At 46.8% G+C, this 16548-nt stretch overlaps 1 protein-coding gene across 1 annotated transcript; it reads left to right on the forward strand.

Moving 5' to 3' along the window:
- The first annotated feature begins 14045 nt into the window (after window positions 1-14045).
- LOC119348867 (S-type anion channel SLAH2-like) lies at window positions 14046-16347 on the forward strand. The gene is made up of 2 exons (XM_037616869.1): window positions 14046-14735; window positions 14838-16347. The coding sequence occupies exons 1-2, from the start codon at window positions 14127-14129 to the stop codon at window positions 16059-16061; spliced, it is 1833 nt and encodes a 610-aa protein (XP_037472766.1). The 5' UTR covers window positions 14046-14126; the 3' UTR covers window positions 16062-16347.
- The last annotated feature ends 201 nt before the right edge of the window (window positions 16348-16548 follow it).

The raw sequence follows: 16548 nt of genomic DNA on the forward strand, positions 1-16548 counted from the left end.
CTACGACCGAGGGGGAATGTTAGAAGTATAGTTCTGTTTAAGCTAGATATAAAGGTTAGAGATAGAATATATTTAAATGATGTATTAGTTGTCTCGTACTTTATGTCTGACCCACATTCTACTCTATACATACCCATACTAGAGTCAGATAAATACGCCGGAATATTAGAGTTCTAATATCTTACACAGTATGTACATTATCCCACTGGTCTCTCACATGCATGAACCGCTTTATATGTCACTCACCTCTGTGTGCTCTCGATGATCAGTAGGAATAGAATGTTCCACTTGTATAAGCGGGCACAATGACTAAAAGTCTCGGTGGATGGAGTCCTCCGGGTCATTCACGGCATGATGTCTCGCTCTTGTCTGACTCCCTACCATATATGTCGTACATATGCGAAGAAAAAGGACCGGTGGTTAGGGAAAGAAGGAGAAAAATGCATGCAGACACCTAAAACATTCGTACGTATGGGGCTGGTCCTGCATGTACGAAGCGGCATCGAATTAGCTGGCGCAGGAATTGCTTGCATGCGCCGGAAAAAATATTATAATTTTGTACTATACATTTCCTCGTGTGGAGATAAAAGCAGTCGCTCCTGTTTCAAAGCTTGATTCAATTCCGGCGTGCTGCTGGCTTTTTCTACACAAATTTTGTTAGGACCCGGAGATGGTGAATATTCAAACTTGCAATGCTTGTGTAGTAACCTTTTCCCACCATCAAGTTCGTCATGGATTTAGCTTTTCCACACAAGCTAATGTATATCTATATCTATACTCTACACCTACTATTAAAGGGATTAGGTATTCTTGGTTTGGTTTGGTTTGGTTTAGTTTGGTCCTTTTCATCGATTTTCGTTTGGTTTTTTTAGGTGAAGATTTTCGTTTGGTATGAGCACTAAAGTTTCGTTACAGTTCACTCGTACAGGGTAAGCCATTTGGGCCAGGTACTTGTACGTTGATGGTCCTTCTATGAGCTTTCATAGAGACCGCGAAAAATAATTATGCTAAAATAAATCAACATTATGGGAATAGACGCGGCACCTCCTGTCTGGCTCTTTGATGTAACAACCAACGAGTTATGCATCTTTCACGTTTACTAATCCCACCTCGCTCTTTTAGAATGGTTCCCACCAGTAAATATACAAGCGGGAAGTGGCCTCAGGAATCAACCAACAGACTGTTAAAACAAAGGAGACCAGCCTCATGTTTAGGATGAGCTAATTAAGCAAGTGAGCTAACTAAAGGAAGAATTGTGGGCTTAAATGGGATATTTAAATGGATGTGGCTAATTAAAGAAAGGATTGTGGGTAAACCGATGAAATAATTAAAAGAATGATTGTGGGCTTAATAAATAGTATATTCAAATAAATGGGGCTAATTAAAGGAAGGATTTGAGGTAAAAAGATAGGATAATTAAAAGGAAGAATCCATAGGCTTCATTGTGGTGGGGCTACTAAATAAAAAAAGGATTTGATTCTCGACTAAAAGGGGTGAGGGCGTCATGGTAATTAAAGGAAGGATTATAGTTAAATGGAATCAGTGGGAGATTATGCCGCAAAGAAAATATGGACACAGATAAATTGCATCCTATTATTTATGTTCACTTTGTAAAAGGATGTTGCATTGCAGCATGTTCTTCGTAGTGAATCTGGTGGTACGAGACATGATGCTTGAACAAAACATCATTTTTTCTGTTGCAACACATGGGCACATGTGCTATTATAGTCCTAAGTATGTAAGTGATGTACGTCCATGGTTGTTAGTTGATTTGCATTTACATATGCTTGTGTAAGGGCATTTTCAAGGCGGACCCGTGAATCTCCCGCAACCGTCTGGACCGCGCTGTCTGGATCGTCGAAGCCATCCAATGCCGACCTGCATCAGTCAGCGGAACGGTACGGACGCAATTTTCCTGCAAACCGAAGACAAAAGTGGGGGAGGTTTGCGGGAGTCTGGACCGCTCCCAAGCCCGCTTTTGACCGTCCTGGCCCACCAAAACCCGTCAGCCGCCCCTCTTGCACTTTTATTCCGATGCACGCGCCGCTAACCGCGCTGCATTCATGCCGGCCCAGAGCACGCGAACGCCAATATTGATGTCGGGATGTGACCGGAGGGAAGGAGGGCGGCGCTGACCGACGCGACATCTCGGCAGTCGCCGCTTCAATGCGGATGCAGATTCCCGAGGAACCAACTCTGGCTGCTGCGCCACATTGAAGCGGCTGACCGGCCCTTCGCATGGCTTGGCCGCAGGTATTTAAGTCACACTCTGGCACTGTCCATATCGCATCCTCCTCCTTCCACCTCCTCCTCCTCCTAGCCGCACCCCCTTCCACATCTCCGACGATGGGCAAGTCCTTGGCGTCGGTGCCGGCAGGCGGTTCTGGGGTAGGATCTGACGGCTCGTGGAGACGCCGCTCTCGGACTGCAGGGTCGTTGTCCTCATCAGGTGGAGGTGACTCAACACAGGCAGAGATCATCATCTCACGAGGAGGACCCGCAGCCGCCGCCGTCGCAGTCCGCTCTAGCAGTGTCGGGCCAGGTCTGCGCCAGCACCAATGCAGAGTTCGAGGAGCAGATGGATGCTCCGTTGCTCCATCGTCCACGCCAATGGCCCGGCTCCGCCATCGGGGGTGCTCCTCCCCGTGAAGCCGGAGCCGGCATCCCCTCCATGCTCTCCCCCACCGCGCAGCAGTGGCGTCCCAATTGGATGCCGTGTCAAGGAAGAGCAGCTCTCCCCGCCGCCCCGGCGCGCCATGAACGAAGAGAGGCTCTCGCCGCCGCCTCGGTGTGCCGGGAAGGTGGAGCGCCGCTCGCCGCCGCCTCGCCATGTCGTCGAGGACGAGCGCTGCTCGCCACCCCACTGCCCATGTCGAGCGGGCGCATTCTGCACTACCTCCATGGGGGCTCCTCGTTGTCGTCATCGTCCCAGAGCGCCATGACGGTGTAGGAATACGCCGACCGGGAGGAGCACCGGCGGGAATCCGACGTCCCGCGCATCGATCCCAGTTCATGGACTCCAACGTCCCGCCACCACACATCACGGCGGACCCAGACCTGGCGTACGCCTGCGCCCTAGACCACTCTGTGATGACGTCGGAGACAGCCAAGCGCCGTTCCGCCGCGTCGGTGGGAAGATGGCCAGTTATGGCGAGGAATTGTCCGTTGCCAATACCGACGCCTCCTCCGATAACCGCCGCCCTCTCCCTCGGCCCACATTCTCGGTGGCTGCGGCCACACTGCGCAAGAGAAGGTCGAGAGGATCATCCCCGAGCGTCACACGGCCGTCGGAAAGCCCTGCCGCGGCGCCACCACCTTCCGCCGCCCCAAGCCTGACGACGACGACTCCAATGACAGGTCAGGCGACGATGACAGACGAGGAGGAGCAGCCGGCCAGGCCGGCAATGGCTACGAGGTCACTGTGAAGTACATGCTAGTTTAGGGTTTTAGTTTTAGGTTTTTAGTTTATGGGGCGAAATACCATCATGTTTTATGTACAAATTATCCTACTTTCAATCAAAATCCGCCGTCTTTATATCAAAATTCACCGTGTTTGCATAAATTTCATCCAGTTGATTTGAGTTGTTGTGAAAATGTATGTGACTAGCGTTGGATGTAGAGCTCCACATCCGTGCCCGTAGACTGGTCACCTCTGTCCGTGAACGAATACGAGAAGTTTTTTGCGGGTTCCGTTGGAGATGCCCTAGAAGCATCTACAGCTGGACATCACTAATTTGGCCCCTCAAAGGCTCACGGACACGCACCGTCCATTTTGACTCCTTATATATTTTGGGCCAAATAACTACACCTCTTAAATTATCTTTTCAAGCATTTCACCCCGAGTACCTTATGTGTAGCACGCGGCGGCCAGCAGCGAGTGGCACCCCGCAAGGCTGAAGCATGCCCGCACCCAGCTGTGGCTGCATGCGGCTGCAGTTGCACGGCTGCGTGGGCATGGGAGCACGTGGCCTTTTTCACTGTTTTGACTTTCTCAGCAAATCTTAACACAAAATGAACTTTGTACAAAACTATTTCAGGATCTGACCCTTTTCAGAAACGCCATGGGTCGTGACGTTGCTGCACTATATGAAACGCCAAACTAGCTCGCGTTGCTGGCCTGGTCGAGGCGCTACGTGGGAGTGCAGAAACGCCTAAGTGTCTGGCGTTCCTGGAAATGCCAAAGTGTGTGGCGTTGGTGCCCAACTACGAAACGCCAATGTTGGTGGCGTTGCAAGTAGCTTTTTACATTTGTCACTTATTTATGTAGGGGTGCAACGCTAGCTAGGTCGGCGTTTCTAAAGAGAGAAGGAACGCTGCGGCTTGTGGCGTTATTAAAAAAGTTAAATTGTGAAATAGTTTTTGAAGGAGTTTATTTTGTGTTAAGATTTGCTGAGAAAGTCAAAACAGTGAAAAAAGCCGGAGCACGTCGGCCAGCACACACCGATGCGGCGGCCAGCGCGAGCATGGGGGTATAGCAAGATGGAAGGAGATTTCATCTGAATAATTTTCCTGTCCCCTCGTGAAACATATTGAATATTCTAATAGTTGATGCCCTCAACTTTTTTAAAATATTCATCGTATATTTGGGAATGTACTTTTTATCTTGTATCTTCTATTTTCCGGTTTATTCTGGTTAGGTAGCTTTTACTTTACTTTTCTTTTTTCTATCTTTTTCCGATTCCTTTTTTTTCTGATTTCCATTCTTTTCCATTTCTCCTTTTTTAAAGTTCCCTATATAATAAAAAAATCTCAACATACGGTGATAACTTTTTAATATACTGTGAACATTTTTAATTTTAAATGAACATTTTTGTAATACATGCTAAACCTTTTTAAATATGTACAGAACATTTTAAAACTATACACTGAAATATATGATGCTTTATTTTCATATACATGATGATGTTTTTGTAATATACGATGAATATTTTATGAATACACGCTGACCTTTTTTAATATCAAATAAACATGTTCAAATATATTTTTATTATTTAGTAGCATTTTCTGCACTGGTGTCTGGTGTAATAATGGCTGCTAGTCTTGCAATGGTCTGACCTCCCATGTGTTGTTGGTGTTGCCAACTCGGTTGGAGGCAGCACATACGTCTTTGCTAATCGAACTTTGTGCTTGTAAGGTTGCCCATAATTGTAGTATCATAGCTAGTATCATACATACTAACTAGATAATTTTGATGAGGTGACATAAAATTAAATAAAGAAAAAAAGAGTTCAGTATCATATCATTACACCATATCATAATAAATATTGTACTAGTATATGTCTTGCATGAGAATAAAGGAGGTCATCTAAGATACTAATTTATAATGCTATCTCCATCCATATAAATCAGGTCTAATGCGTTTTTTGAGACTATCAGTGAAAGCTTCCTTCGCGTATGAATTTGATGATATGCTTTGTGTAACTTGCATGTCATATATTATGCTCTAACATGTGGTCAAACTTAGACTCAAAAAGCACATTAGGTCCTATATATATGGATAGAGGAAGTACTATGCATCACCGAGGTGTAGTATGATACACTAGTATCATATGTATGACATTAACTTATAATACTAACCACTACCGGCAGCCTAATCCGTTCGTCGCCAGTCTCTATCAATTGATCAGTTAGTGCTGCTTCGGAGCTTGTCTAACTAATTTCAAAATAAGTGATCCATTCACAAAAAGTTGGTGTTGATGTGAAGCTGTTTTATAAACTAGTTATGCTTCCAGAGTGTAATATATGAGTATCATCATCAAAGATAAACATTCTAGTCTCATCACTGTATAGTCGAACGAACTTCGCCAACTAGGCCAGCAGACAAGGCCTTTACCGGTGACCTTTTGACTCGGACTATGGCACCACGCACGCATGTATAGCTAACCATAAAAAACTTTTAAGGTTTGCACACGATGAAGTAGTATATATACATTATTATTCCCACTGGTCACTCACATGTCGTCCACTCCTTTGTACATCACTCGCATGCTATGCACATTACACTCTCAACCGGTAGGGTCTGCGTCATGTGCTCTTCTTTGTTAGCAAGTGCGTCATGTGCTCATGTAGAAGGGCAATGATCAAAAGTCACTGGTCGATCGAGTCCGAGTCATTCACAGCATGATGTCTCTCGCCACGATCACCATGTAACTACATATGCGAAGAAAAAGGACCAATAGGTAGGGAAGGAGGGAGAAAATTGCATTTGCAGACACATGTACGGACCGGCGGGTCATGCACGTACGAGAAAGGTCCAATTAAGACTTATTCACAGACACTCCCTTTCAAAGTAGTCGCGGCCTGTGTCGGAGTCTGATTCACGAGTCTCTGCGTGCAAGCTGCTGTCTGATTCATGAGTCGGTGCGTGCAAGCTGCTGATTTTATGCATTGACAGTGGAGATCGTGGGCGGTCACACGTACTGGCTTGCATAAACTTTTCTACATAGAAAACCGGCGGCCATCTGTACGAAACAACGGACAGAAATTTCTATGCCCGCGGATCATGGAGGTATCTAGCTAGTAATCATCCTTGTCGTTGATGGTACTTTGCTTTATCGGTAGTGCTTTGAAATTCTTTTTCAAGTGTAACTGGTCACAAAAGTAGCTCTAAAGAACCCATAAAATGACATAGTGGAATTTTTGTTGTTGTTTTATGATAAGTTAATTTGGTTTTTAGATGAACAAAGGTGAATTTGTTTATGGCTCTGCTCCGCTTTCCTCATTTCAGCCTTTATATGTTAGTGTGGATAGTGGCTTGCACGAGTGCACACAAATTAAATGGGGCATCACATTTTTAGTTGGATCTTCGCCAAGCAGCCGATGGCCCCTTTAGGCCTTGTACAATGCTAGGGCTTAGGGTGGTGCTTAGAAAAATAAACCGGATTTTTCTGAAGCACCAGTGTCTATTTTTACAGGAGAGACGTCTAGTTACGCGTCCATCCTGTACAAATAAGTATCGGTGCTTAAGAAAAGCTTGGTTTATTTCTTTAAGGCCTTGTACAATGAGAGGTGCTTAGAGAGATGCTTAGAAAAATAAACCGGGTTTTTCTGAAGCACCGATGCCTATTTCTACAGGAGAGACGCTTAGTTAAGCGTCTATCCTGTACAAATAAGCACCGGTGCTTAAGGAAAGTCTGATTTATTTCTCTAAACACCTCCCCTAAGCACCTCTCATTGTACAAGACCTAAGCATCTTCTCTAAGCACCTTGCATTGTATAATTATGGATCGAAGGCAGCTGATGATACAAGCACCGACCGATCTTTTGACTAGGACTAAAGCATTGCGCACATTTTTTTCTGAAAAATATTATATACACATGCATGCAGCTGCATTCAACTTCAGATAACCAATTTTCTTTAATACACCAACTAAAAAAACACAATTCACACCAACATGCACCAGCACGACCGAGTAGTGTACACGTTAATCCCACTGGTCTTTCACATGCATGCACTGCTTTGTACGTACCTGCTCGGTAGGGTCTTCCTCATGTAGAAGTGCGTACCATGACCATAAGTCTCTGGTCGATCGAGTGCGAGTCGTTGACGGCCTGATGTCCCTCTCACTCTACACTACATTTTTGAAGAACAAGGACCAAGGTTATGGAAAGAAGGAGAACACTGCGTGCAGACACTCAAGAGTCAAAACACTCGCACCCACGGGGCGGGTCATGCACGATATGAAGCAGCATCGAACTAAACTAATGCAAGAAGTCATCGGTCAGACCCCAGCTTTCTTGCATGCGCCAAAAACAAAAATCATAATTATTGTACACTCTACATTTCCTCGTTTGGCGATGAAAGAAGTCGCTGATGTTTCAACGCTTGATTCAATTCCGGCGTGCTGCTGGCTTTTCTACACACATTTTGTTAGGACCCGGAGATAGTTAGTGTGCATTTTTTTTTTTGCTTTTATACGGGGAAGTAATAGTGTGCATTTTTCGCAAAAAAGAAGAAGAAGATATAGTGTGCATTCACACGTGCTTGTGTAACCTTTTTCCACCCTGAAGTTCGGCATGGGTTTATCTTTCCCACAGAAGCTCACAGTACTAATAAGTACGTACATGATGCACGTCCATTGGTGTTTAGTTTTCAAGCATCATACACGCCATGCATGACCCCAGGATGCATCTGCATTCCACTTCACAAAATCAGAAAAAACACAATACACACCGGCATGCATCTCCACGAGACCAAGTAGTGTATACATTATCCTTCCCTCAAAGAAAGAGTATATATATACATTATCCCACTGATCTCTCGCATGCATGTACCGTTGTGTGTCTACATTCTCTTGTTTGTACGTACGTCACTCACCTCTGCTATGCTCTCGATGATCAGTAGGAATACAAAATTCCTTCTTGTATAAGCATGCACGATGATCAAAAGTCTCCGGTGGATGGAGTCCTCCGGGTCATTCACGGCATGATGCGTCGCTCTAGTCTCTACCGCATAGTAGTACGAATATATGAAGAAAAATGAAGGACTGGTAGTTAGGGGAAGAAGGAGAAAAATGCATGCAGACACACAAACATTCGCACGTACTGCGCTGGTCATGCATGCACATACGAAGCAGCGTCGACTTAGCTGGAACCCGGCTTGCTTGCATGCGCCAAAACAAAAATTATAATTAATGTACTCTATGTGGAGACAAAAGTAGTCGCTCATGCTTCAAAGTTTGATTCAATTCCGGCGTGCAGCTGGTTTTTTTCAACACCAATTTTATTTGGCATTCACACCTGCATGCTTGTGTGGTATCCCTTTTTCCACCCTCAAGTTCGGCAATGGATTTACCTTTTCCACACAAGCTAATAGTACCAAGTACGTATACATGATGTAAACGTCCACAGGTGTTATTTGACGTGCATTCACACATGCTTGTGTAGCCATTTTTCACCCTCAAGTCAAGTTCGGCATTGATTTACCTTTTCCACGAAAGCTACTAGTACAAAGTACGTGCTTGATGTACGTCCACTGGTGTTACCATTGAAATTGCTGGCTGTGCACGTACATGAACTGTCATTACAGTACACATGAATGTGGAACGAACTTGTTCGCAAAAAAAGAAAAAAAAAGTGCAACAAACTCACGAACACACGGAAAAGGAGGCAGAGATCAAAACTATTGGGCAAGATCTATCATGTCGTGTCGCTCCTGCGGGCGACGCAGGAGGAAACCCTATCCAGTTGCTGCGAGTCTTCCTCAATCCTCCCCTCTGCTACCATTTGGGGGTGTCGTTGGGCAAAGCCAGTGCTGCGGTGTCGGTGCGCGGGACGCTAGATCTGGTGGAGGCTCGCGCGGCGGCATGGTGTGCACGCCGGTGTCAGTCGTGAGCTCAGGAGGGAGGTATGGTGCACGCGGAGGTCCATCTGCAGGCAGTGGCCTCAGCAGGGGCGGCAGCTATGTCTTGCCATGGCAGCAACTTGAGAATTTGAGGTGGTTGCGGCTTCAAGAAGAAGGTGGAAGGTGGTAGGGTGGAGAGCGTCTATCGGCGGGGCTTCCTACCGACATGCAGCTCTGGTGGCAGAGGTTGGTGGTGCTCCTCCCTTAAGCGAGTCTCAACGCGTCATATGCATCCCAGAGCATGCAAGTGGGCCTCTTTTGATACGTAAGGGTGACATGCTGCTTGTCTGCCCGTCCAGCTTTGCGCTTGGCGGCACGGGCCGGCCAGCTACGGCTACCCTCTGTAAGCTCACAACTTTTGGATGAAGTTGGAGTGGTTGCATAGATCTAGGTGAAAACTCAACAACGACCTTGCTGCCGGTCCTAACAATATTGATTCATAAGCCAAAAGCCGAAGTAAAAAATAAAACCTATTTCGAAGCTTTTGTGGGTTTTTTTTTGCCAAAATGGAAAATCTGTAAAATCAGAAGTAAAAGCCCTAATAAACATGGCCCATGATGTATGTACAGTACTGTAAGAACAAAATATACCTTCAAAAGCCCTAACAAACTAGGCCCGCAAGGAGCGAGCTAGCCCACCCTTGCTTGAGCCCTGAATGGCAGGTGATTTTATAGTTTTTTTTTCTATAAAAATATACCTTGAGAAGCTAGTTGTAGATGGTCTCATTTTTCATGTACGTCCAATGAAGTTAGTATTGAAAGTACGGCTCTGTGTGTACATGGGCGTGATTATAGTACACATGCATGTGCAACAAATTCGGGGACACACAGAGGGAGGTAGAGATCAAAACTATCGGCCAACATTTATCAAGCTGACGTACCCACACACGTAGGGCGGCCCAGGAGAAAACCCTAGCCATCCGCCACGAGTGTTCCTCCCCCCTCCCCCTTTCCCGCTGCCGCCGGAGGGTATCGCCGGGCCTAGCTACTAGAGCTTGTTCGGCCGATGCTTAAGGTGCTATGGCACAACTTGGTTCCTTTTCATGGTACAGTTCTTGGTCTCATTTTAATTTCCTTTTGACATGGGGTATTGTTTATTATTCCTATCATCATGGGCCATTCCTAGTTTGTGTTTACTAGGTTTCAGTGTGCAATGTTGGGAACTGAGGCGTGGGCTGTATTGCATTGAAATGTGTGTGTAAGGTGTTAGTATTCATTCATGTACTTCCAGTTTCTTTTTACTCCGCAAATAAGATATGTTTGAAGTCAAGCTATGTAAACTTTGACCAAATTTATATTAAAGAATATCTACATCTATAATACTACTAAAGTTATAGTTAGAAAATAATTTCATGATAAATCTAATGATATTGATTTCGTATTGTTCATGTTGGATTTTTTATTATAAAGTTGGTCGAATTTTATGAAGTTTTACTTCAGACAAATTTTATGTGTGGACTTAAAAGAAACAAAGGGAGTACCTGGGCAAAAAAGCTAGACATGTGTTTCATTATGGGGATCCTAGGGGCTCCTTCCAACTAACTAAACTTGTCCCCTAAATTTCAAGGGATGGGCCGATTTTCCCATCTGACGCCCAACGATAGAATTCCACGTTGGATCAATCCATAAACCAGAACAAACGCTTCGAACATGTAGCTTTACTCCTGTATGAGGGCCCTTGGTCTTCGGGAGGGCCTGTGCCACCACACCTATAGCACGTGCCGAGGACCGGCCCTGAGTACGGTAGGCATGTAGCCATACAGGGGGATTCGTGGAAGCAACCTCTACATTTTATTTTTATTTTTTTGAGACAAGGAAGCAACCTCTACATGATGACCGATCAGTCTTGGTCCAACAATTCATTGCATACAAACGACTTGCAATTTCCACTGATTTCCTTCGCACAGTGTGCAGTGTGGGCTCCTGGTGTGCACCACGGCACTTTGCATGCATGGTGGAGTATGTTGTGGCCGGGCTGCTAGCTACTTTGGCTCGCGTCGGTCAAGGTCACGAGCCGGAGGACCAAGAGGACAGCCACACGTACCATTGATCGATTGAGACCGATCTTCCGGGCCGGCACGACGTCAGAGGCAGCGGGGCACAACTTTTATGACTGCGCCGCATGAAGTGCCGTCCGGTGCACTCTCCGCGTACACGCCGCGTAGCACGCACCACGGTGCACATAGATAGATTCCTCCCTTCTCCCGAAAGGAATGAATCGCTTGCAGCTTCTTTGAGTTCCATCGATGTACTTTTCCCCATCAATTTCCAAGCCTGTTTCGGCATTCGGTTAACTTGTTATTAGTAGAAAAAGTACTAAAAAAAGTGAGTATAGCTATCAAAGGCAACTCACTAAGGTTGATTGGGACAACTAATTAACGCTCTCCTTCCCGAGCCACTTTTTTCGGCGTTTTGTCCTCGCTTACCAATTTTTTTTCAAGAAATAAATACGAACATAGATGCTCACAAATGCGGACCGTTCCTTCTTGTAGTCAATAAAAGATTTGGCTTATTCTCTCTACGACACACATCGAGCAAGCGAAGTACTGACACTTTTGGTTTTGCTTGAGCCGATCAAATTTTGCTAGAATAAAAAGGTGTATACCCATTATTAGACTGAATGAGGTAACCTGGACCCGCAAAACAAGGTCATGAAATATCGGTTGCTTGAGCCGATCAAATTTTGCAAATTTTGCTAGCAGAAAGGGGTGTAGACCCATTAGACTGAATGAGACAAGCTTAAGCTGCAGAATAAGGTCACGAAATATCGGTTGCTGGAGCCAATCAAATTTTGATAGCAGAAAAGGGTCTGGATCCATTAGAGTGAATGAGATAAGCTGAAGCCGCAAAACAAGGTCACAAAGTATCAGTTGCTTCGGCCGATCAAATTTTGCTCGCAGAAAGGGGTGTAGACCCATTAGACTGAATGAGGCAAGCTTAAGCCGCAAAACAATGTCACGAAATATGGGTTGCTTGAGCTAATCAAATTTTGACAGCAGAAAGGCGCGTAGATCCATTAGACTGAATGTGATAAGTTGAGGCCGCAAAACAACGTCACGAAATAAGGGTTGCTTGAGCCGACCAAATGTTGATAGTAGAAAGGGGCGTAGATCCATTAGACTGAATGTGATAAGTTGAGGCCGCAAAACAAGGTCCCGACGTATCAGTTGCTTGAGCCGACCAAATTTTGCCAGCAGAAAGGGGTGTAGAGCCATTAGACTGAATGAGGTAAGCTTAAGTCGCAAAACAAGGTCACAAAATATCAGTTGCTTGAGTCGATCAAACTTTGATAGCAGAAAGGGGTGTAGATACACTAGACTGGATGAGGTAAGTTCAAGCCCCAAAACAAGGTCATGAAATATTGGTTGCCTGAGCGGATCAAAATTTGCTAACAAAAAGGGGTGTAGATTCATTAGACCGAATGAGGTAAGCTGATGTCGCAAAACAAGGTCATGACATATTACAATGCCAGGAGATGGAGTCCCTCAAAGTACCGAGCAGTCATGGAGATATACAACCACAACTCGATCTCACAGGTCGGAGATGTGATGTGCCGATCAAAGGAAATGCAGTGAAGGGCATGGATGGGGGACACTTGCACTTATGATCATTTACTAGTTACCGCTCCTTCAAAAATTACAAATATATAGTCCCTTCATTCATAATGTAGTGCATATATATTTTTAAAAAAGTCAAACTTTACAAACTTTGATCAAGTTTCTAGAGAGAACTATTTATATCTACAATACAAAATATATAAAAATACGAAACTATGTCTTATTATAAGTCTAATGATGTGAATGTTTTATCCACAAACTTGATCAAAGTTTATGTGGTTTGATTTTTCAAAAAATCTACCTGTACTACATTATCGAACGGAGAGAGTATAACATTTCAGTTTATTTTCATTAAGACTGCATGGTACACTTCAGCATGCCCACCACCCACACCAACTTTAGTCAATTGTATTTATATGATTAACGGAAAAGCTTCCATTATCTCGAGAAAACTAATATACACCTATAATTCTATAAAAATAACGTGTTACTCGTTTGAGGACGACCTAGGCCCCATGTATGCACGATTTCGTTGGACCAATCTAATCAGTCATACTCCTAGTATAACTATTATTTAAGTCAAATTGATACAGCTATACTATTATTCAAGTAGAAACAGACTCAGAAATATCTATCCACGCCGATCCACACTTGCCGGCTCACCCCAACACACAAGACATGTTCGTTCGATCGAGCTCTCTCCATCACATCGTCTGTCAAAGTCCATCCATGGCCTGTCACTGTGTCACACAAAGAATTTCGTCTCCTTCGGCCGCCGATCGATCGGTGGCCGAGGACGTGAAGACGACGACGGGGGTGGCGTCGCATTCTGAGATACTACTACGGCGCGACCGCTGCTGCCGATGAGTGCACGCTGACGGTGACGCGCGCGATATCTGTAGCTGTAGCTTTTCGAGGTGCGGTGCGGCCTGGCGGTGATGCTTGGAACCTTCGTGTTCTCTCGTCCACGTGCGTGCCGGCGCCGCTGACCTGAGCGGCCCTCCCGCCGGCGGCACTAGCACCGGTCGGTCGGTCGGTCGATCCATCAGTTGGCTAGCCGCGCATGCGTCCTCCACTCGGGCCATGTGTATATAAGCTAGCCACACCCACGCTGCAAAGCACATACATTCACTCGCCAGTCACCGCCAACTCGCACGCGTCTTGAGGAGCTTGCTGGCTGCTCACGCGTCTTCAGCACAGCACAGAGAGAAAGAGAGAGTAGATAGCATGGCGTCCAGGGAGGTCAGAGTCCAGATGGCGGGGGTACTGGACGGCAAGCCGAGGTGTGCTCCGTCCCCGGAAACGCTTCTCGTTCGTGTCCCCTCGCGGGCCACCGGCGGCGCGGCCGTGGTTTCTCACGCTGACACGCCGTGCTCTGTCTCCTTCAGCGTGCCGGGCTCGCCGTCGGGTCTCCACCTCGCGCAGCTTGGCATGCCGCCGTGCGTCCGCGGAAACGGCGCCGACGTGGGCGCTACTCGGGTGCCGCCGAGCGAGTCGAAGGTCGAGCTGGTTCACCACCCAGCCGTGCCGCAGCTGCTGAAGCAGGCCCGGCACCACTCGCAGCCGTCCTTGGTGGTCAGAGTCGGCGGCGAGGTGCCGACGGTGCTGCGGAGCGACAGCACGCGGGAGCGAGACCGGCGGTTTGACCACTTCAAGACGTTCTCTGGCCGCCTTGAGCGCCAGCTCTCCAGCCTCCGCGGGGTGCCACAGGATATCGACGTCGAACAAGGTGCAGCGTCAAAGATCTCAGAGGAGGACACAGACGAGGACGATGAAGTGCCCACTGCCGACCGCTACTTCGCCGCGCTCGAAGGCCCCGAGCTTGAGACCCTTCGTGTACGTACCACGTAACCGTGTCACGTACACCGATCTCAGAGGAGCTCTAGAAAATTTTTCACCATTACATTCTTTGTGTCTAATGACCTCATGAACATGCAGTCGACAGAGGTGGCGGTGCTTCCTAAGGACGAGACATGGCCGTTCCTGCTCCGGTTCCCCATCAGCGCCTTTGGGATGTGCCTTGGCGTGAGCAGCCAGGCCATGCTCTGGAAGACCCTGCAGACGGAGCCTTCCACCAAGTTTCTTCACGTGCACCCGGTCGTCAACCACGTCCTCTGGTGGGTCTCCGTCGCACTCATGGGGGTCGTCTCAATCACCTACCTCTTGAAGATCGTCTTCTACTTCGAGGCCGTCCACCGTGAGTTCCATCACCCGGTGCGCGTCAACTTCTTCTTCGCGCCATGGATCGCCTGCCTCTTCCTCGTCAAGGGTTTGCCACATCCGGTGTGGGAGATCCACCACGCCGTCTGGTATGTGTTCATGGCTCCCATCTTGTGCCTCGACCTTAAAATCTACGGACAATGGATGTCTAGCGGCGAGCGACGCCTCTCTAAGGTGGCTAACCCATCCAACCACCTTGCCGTCGTCGGCAACTTCGTCGGTGCGCTGCTAGGCGCCAGGATGGGACTCCGGGAGCTGCCCATCTTCTTCTTTGCTGTCGGGTTGGCCCACTATGTCGTGCTCTTCGTCACTCTCTATCAGCGGCTCCCGACCAACGTGCAACTCCCCAAGGAGCTCCACCCAGTGTTCTTCCTTTTCGTTGCCGCACCTAGCGTTGCATCCATGGCGTGGACAAGGATCTCTGGCGAGTTCAACAATGGTGCTAAGCTCCTTTACTTTGTCTCACTATTCCTCTATGTGTCGCTGGTGGTACGCGTCAACCTCTTTCGGGGGTTTAGGTTCTCCCTGTCATGGTGGGCATACACATTCCCGATGACGAGTGTGGCCTTGGCGACAGTGTTGTATGCATCGGAGGTAGACAACATGCTGACACGGGCACTGGCAGTCGGATTGTCAGGAATCGCTGTTGTCACAGTCACCAGCGTCCTAGCCACCACCATGTACCATGCCTTCGTGCGCAAGGACCTCTTCCCCAACGACGTATCCATCGCCATCACACGGCGAAGGCCCAAGTTTAGCAAGATCCTCGCGCACCTTCGGTCGTCGAGCTCTGATGTCAAGGAGCTTGTTCTCTCCATCCCAAATTTCAGTTCCAATTCCAAGCAGGGCGCATACTCCGATGATGCCGGCTCCAACTCCATGATGAGCGGGAGTGTCGGCGAGTCTCCAGTGGCGCACGGGCATCGAAGAACAGAGTGTTAGACGGTCGGTGCAAGACATGGTGCATGTACGCACGGCTTGCTTATGTTGATTAGTAGTACTTGTATAGAGTTCTTTATATTTTTTTCTTCATTCTTTTTCTTCTTTGCGGACTTGCAGCACATAGTTGCAAATTAGGACTGCACTGACGTAACATTTTTCCACCTTCAAGTTCACCGTGGATTTACCTTTTCCACACAAGCTACTAGTACTAAGTACGTACAAGAAAGGTGTAAATGATGTACGTCCACAGGTGTTAGTCGATGTGCATTCACATATCCTTGTGTAACCTTTTTCCACCCTCAAGTCAAATTCGGCATGGGTTTTCCTTTTTCACGAAAGCTACTAGTACTCTCTCCGGTCCTAAATACAATTCTTTTAGAGATTTCAAATGGAGTAAAAAAAGTGAATCTACACTATAAAATGTGTTTGTATACAGCTGTACGTTATCCCAATTGGAATATCTAAAAAACTTATATTTAGAAATGGA

Source organism: Triticum dicoccoides, chromosome 1A, assembly GCF_002162155.2.
Source record: "Triticum dicoccoides isolate Atlit2015 ecotype Zavitan chromosome 1A, WEW_v2.0, whole genome shotgun sequence".
Classification (NCBI taxonomy): domain Eukaryota; kingdom Viridiplantae; phylum Streptophyta; class Magnoliopsida; order Poales; family Poaceae; genus Triticum; species Triticum dicoccoides.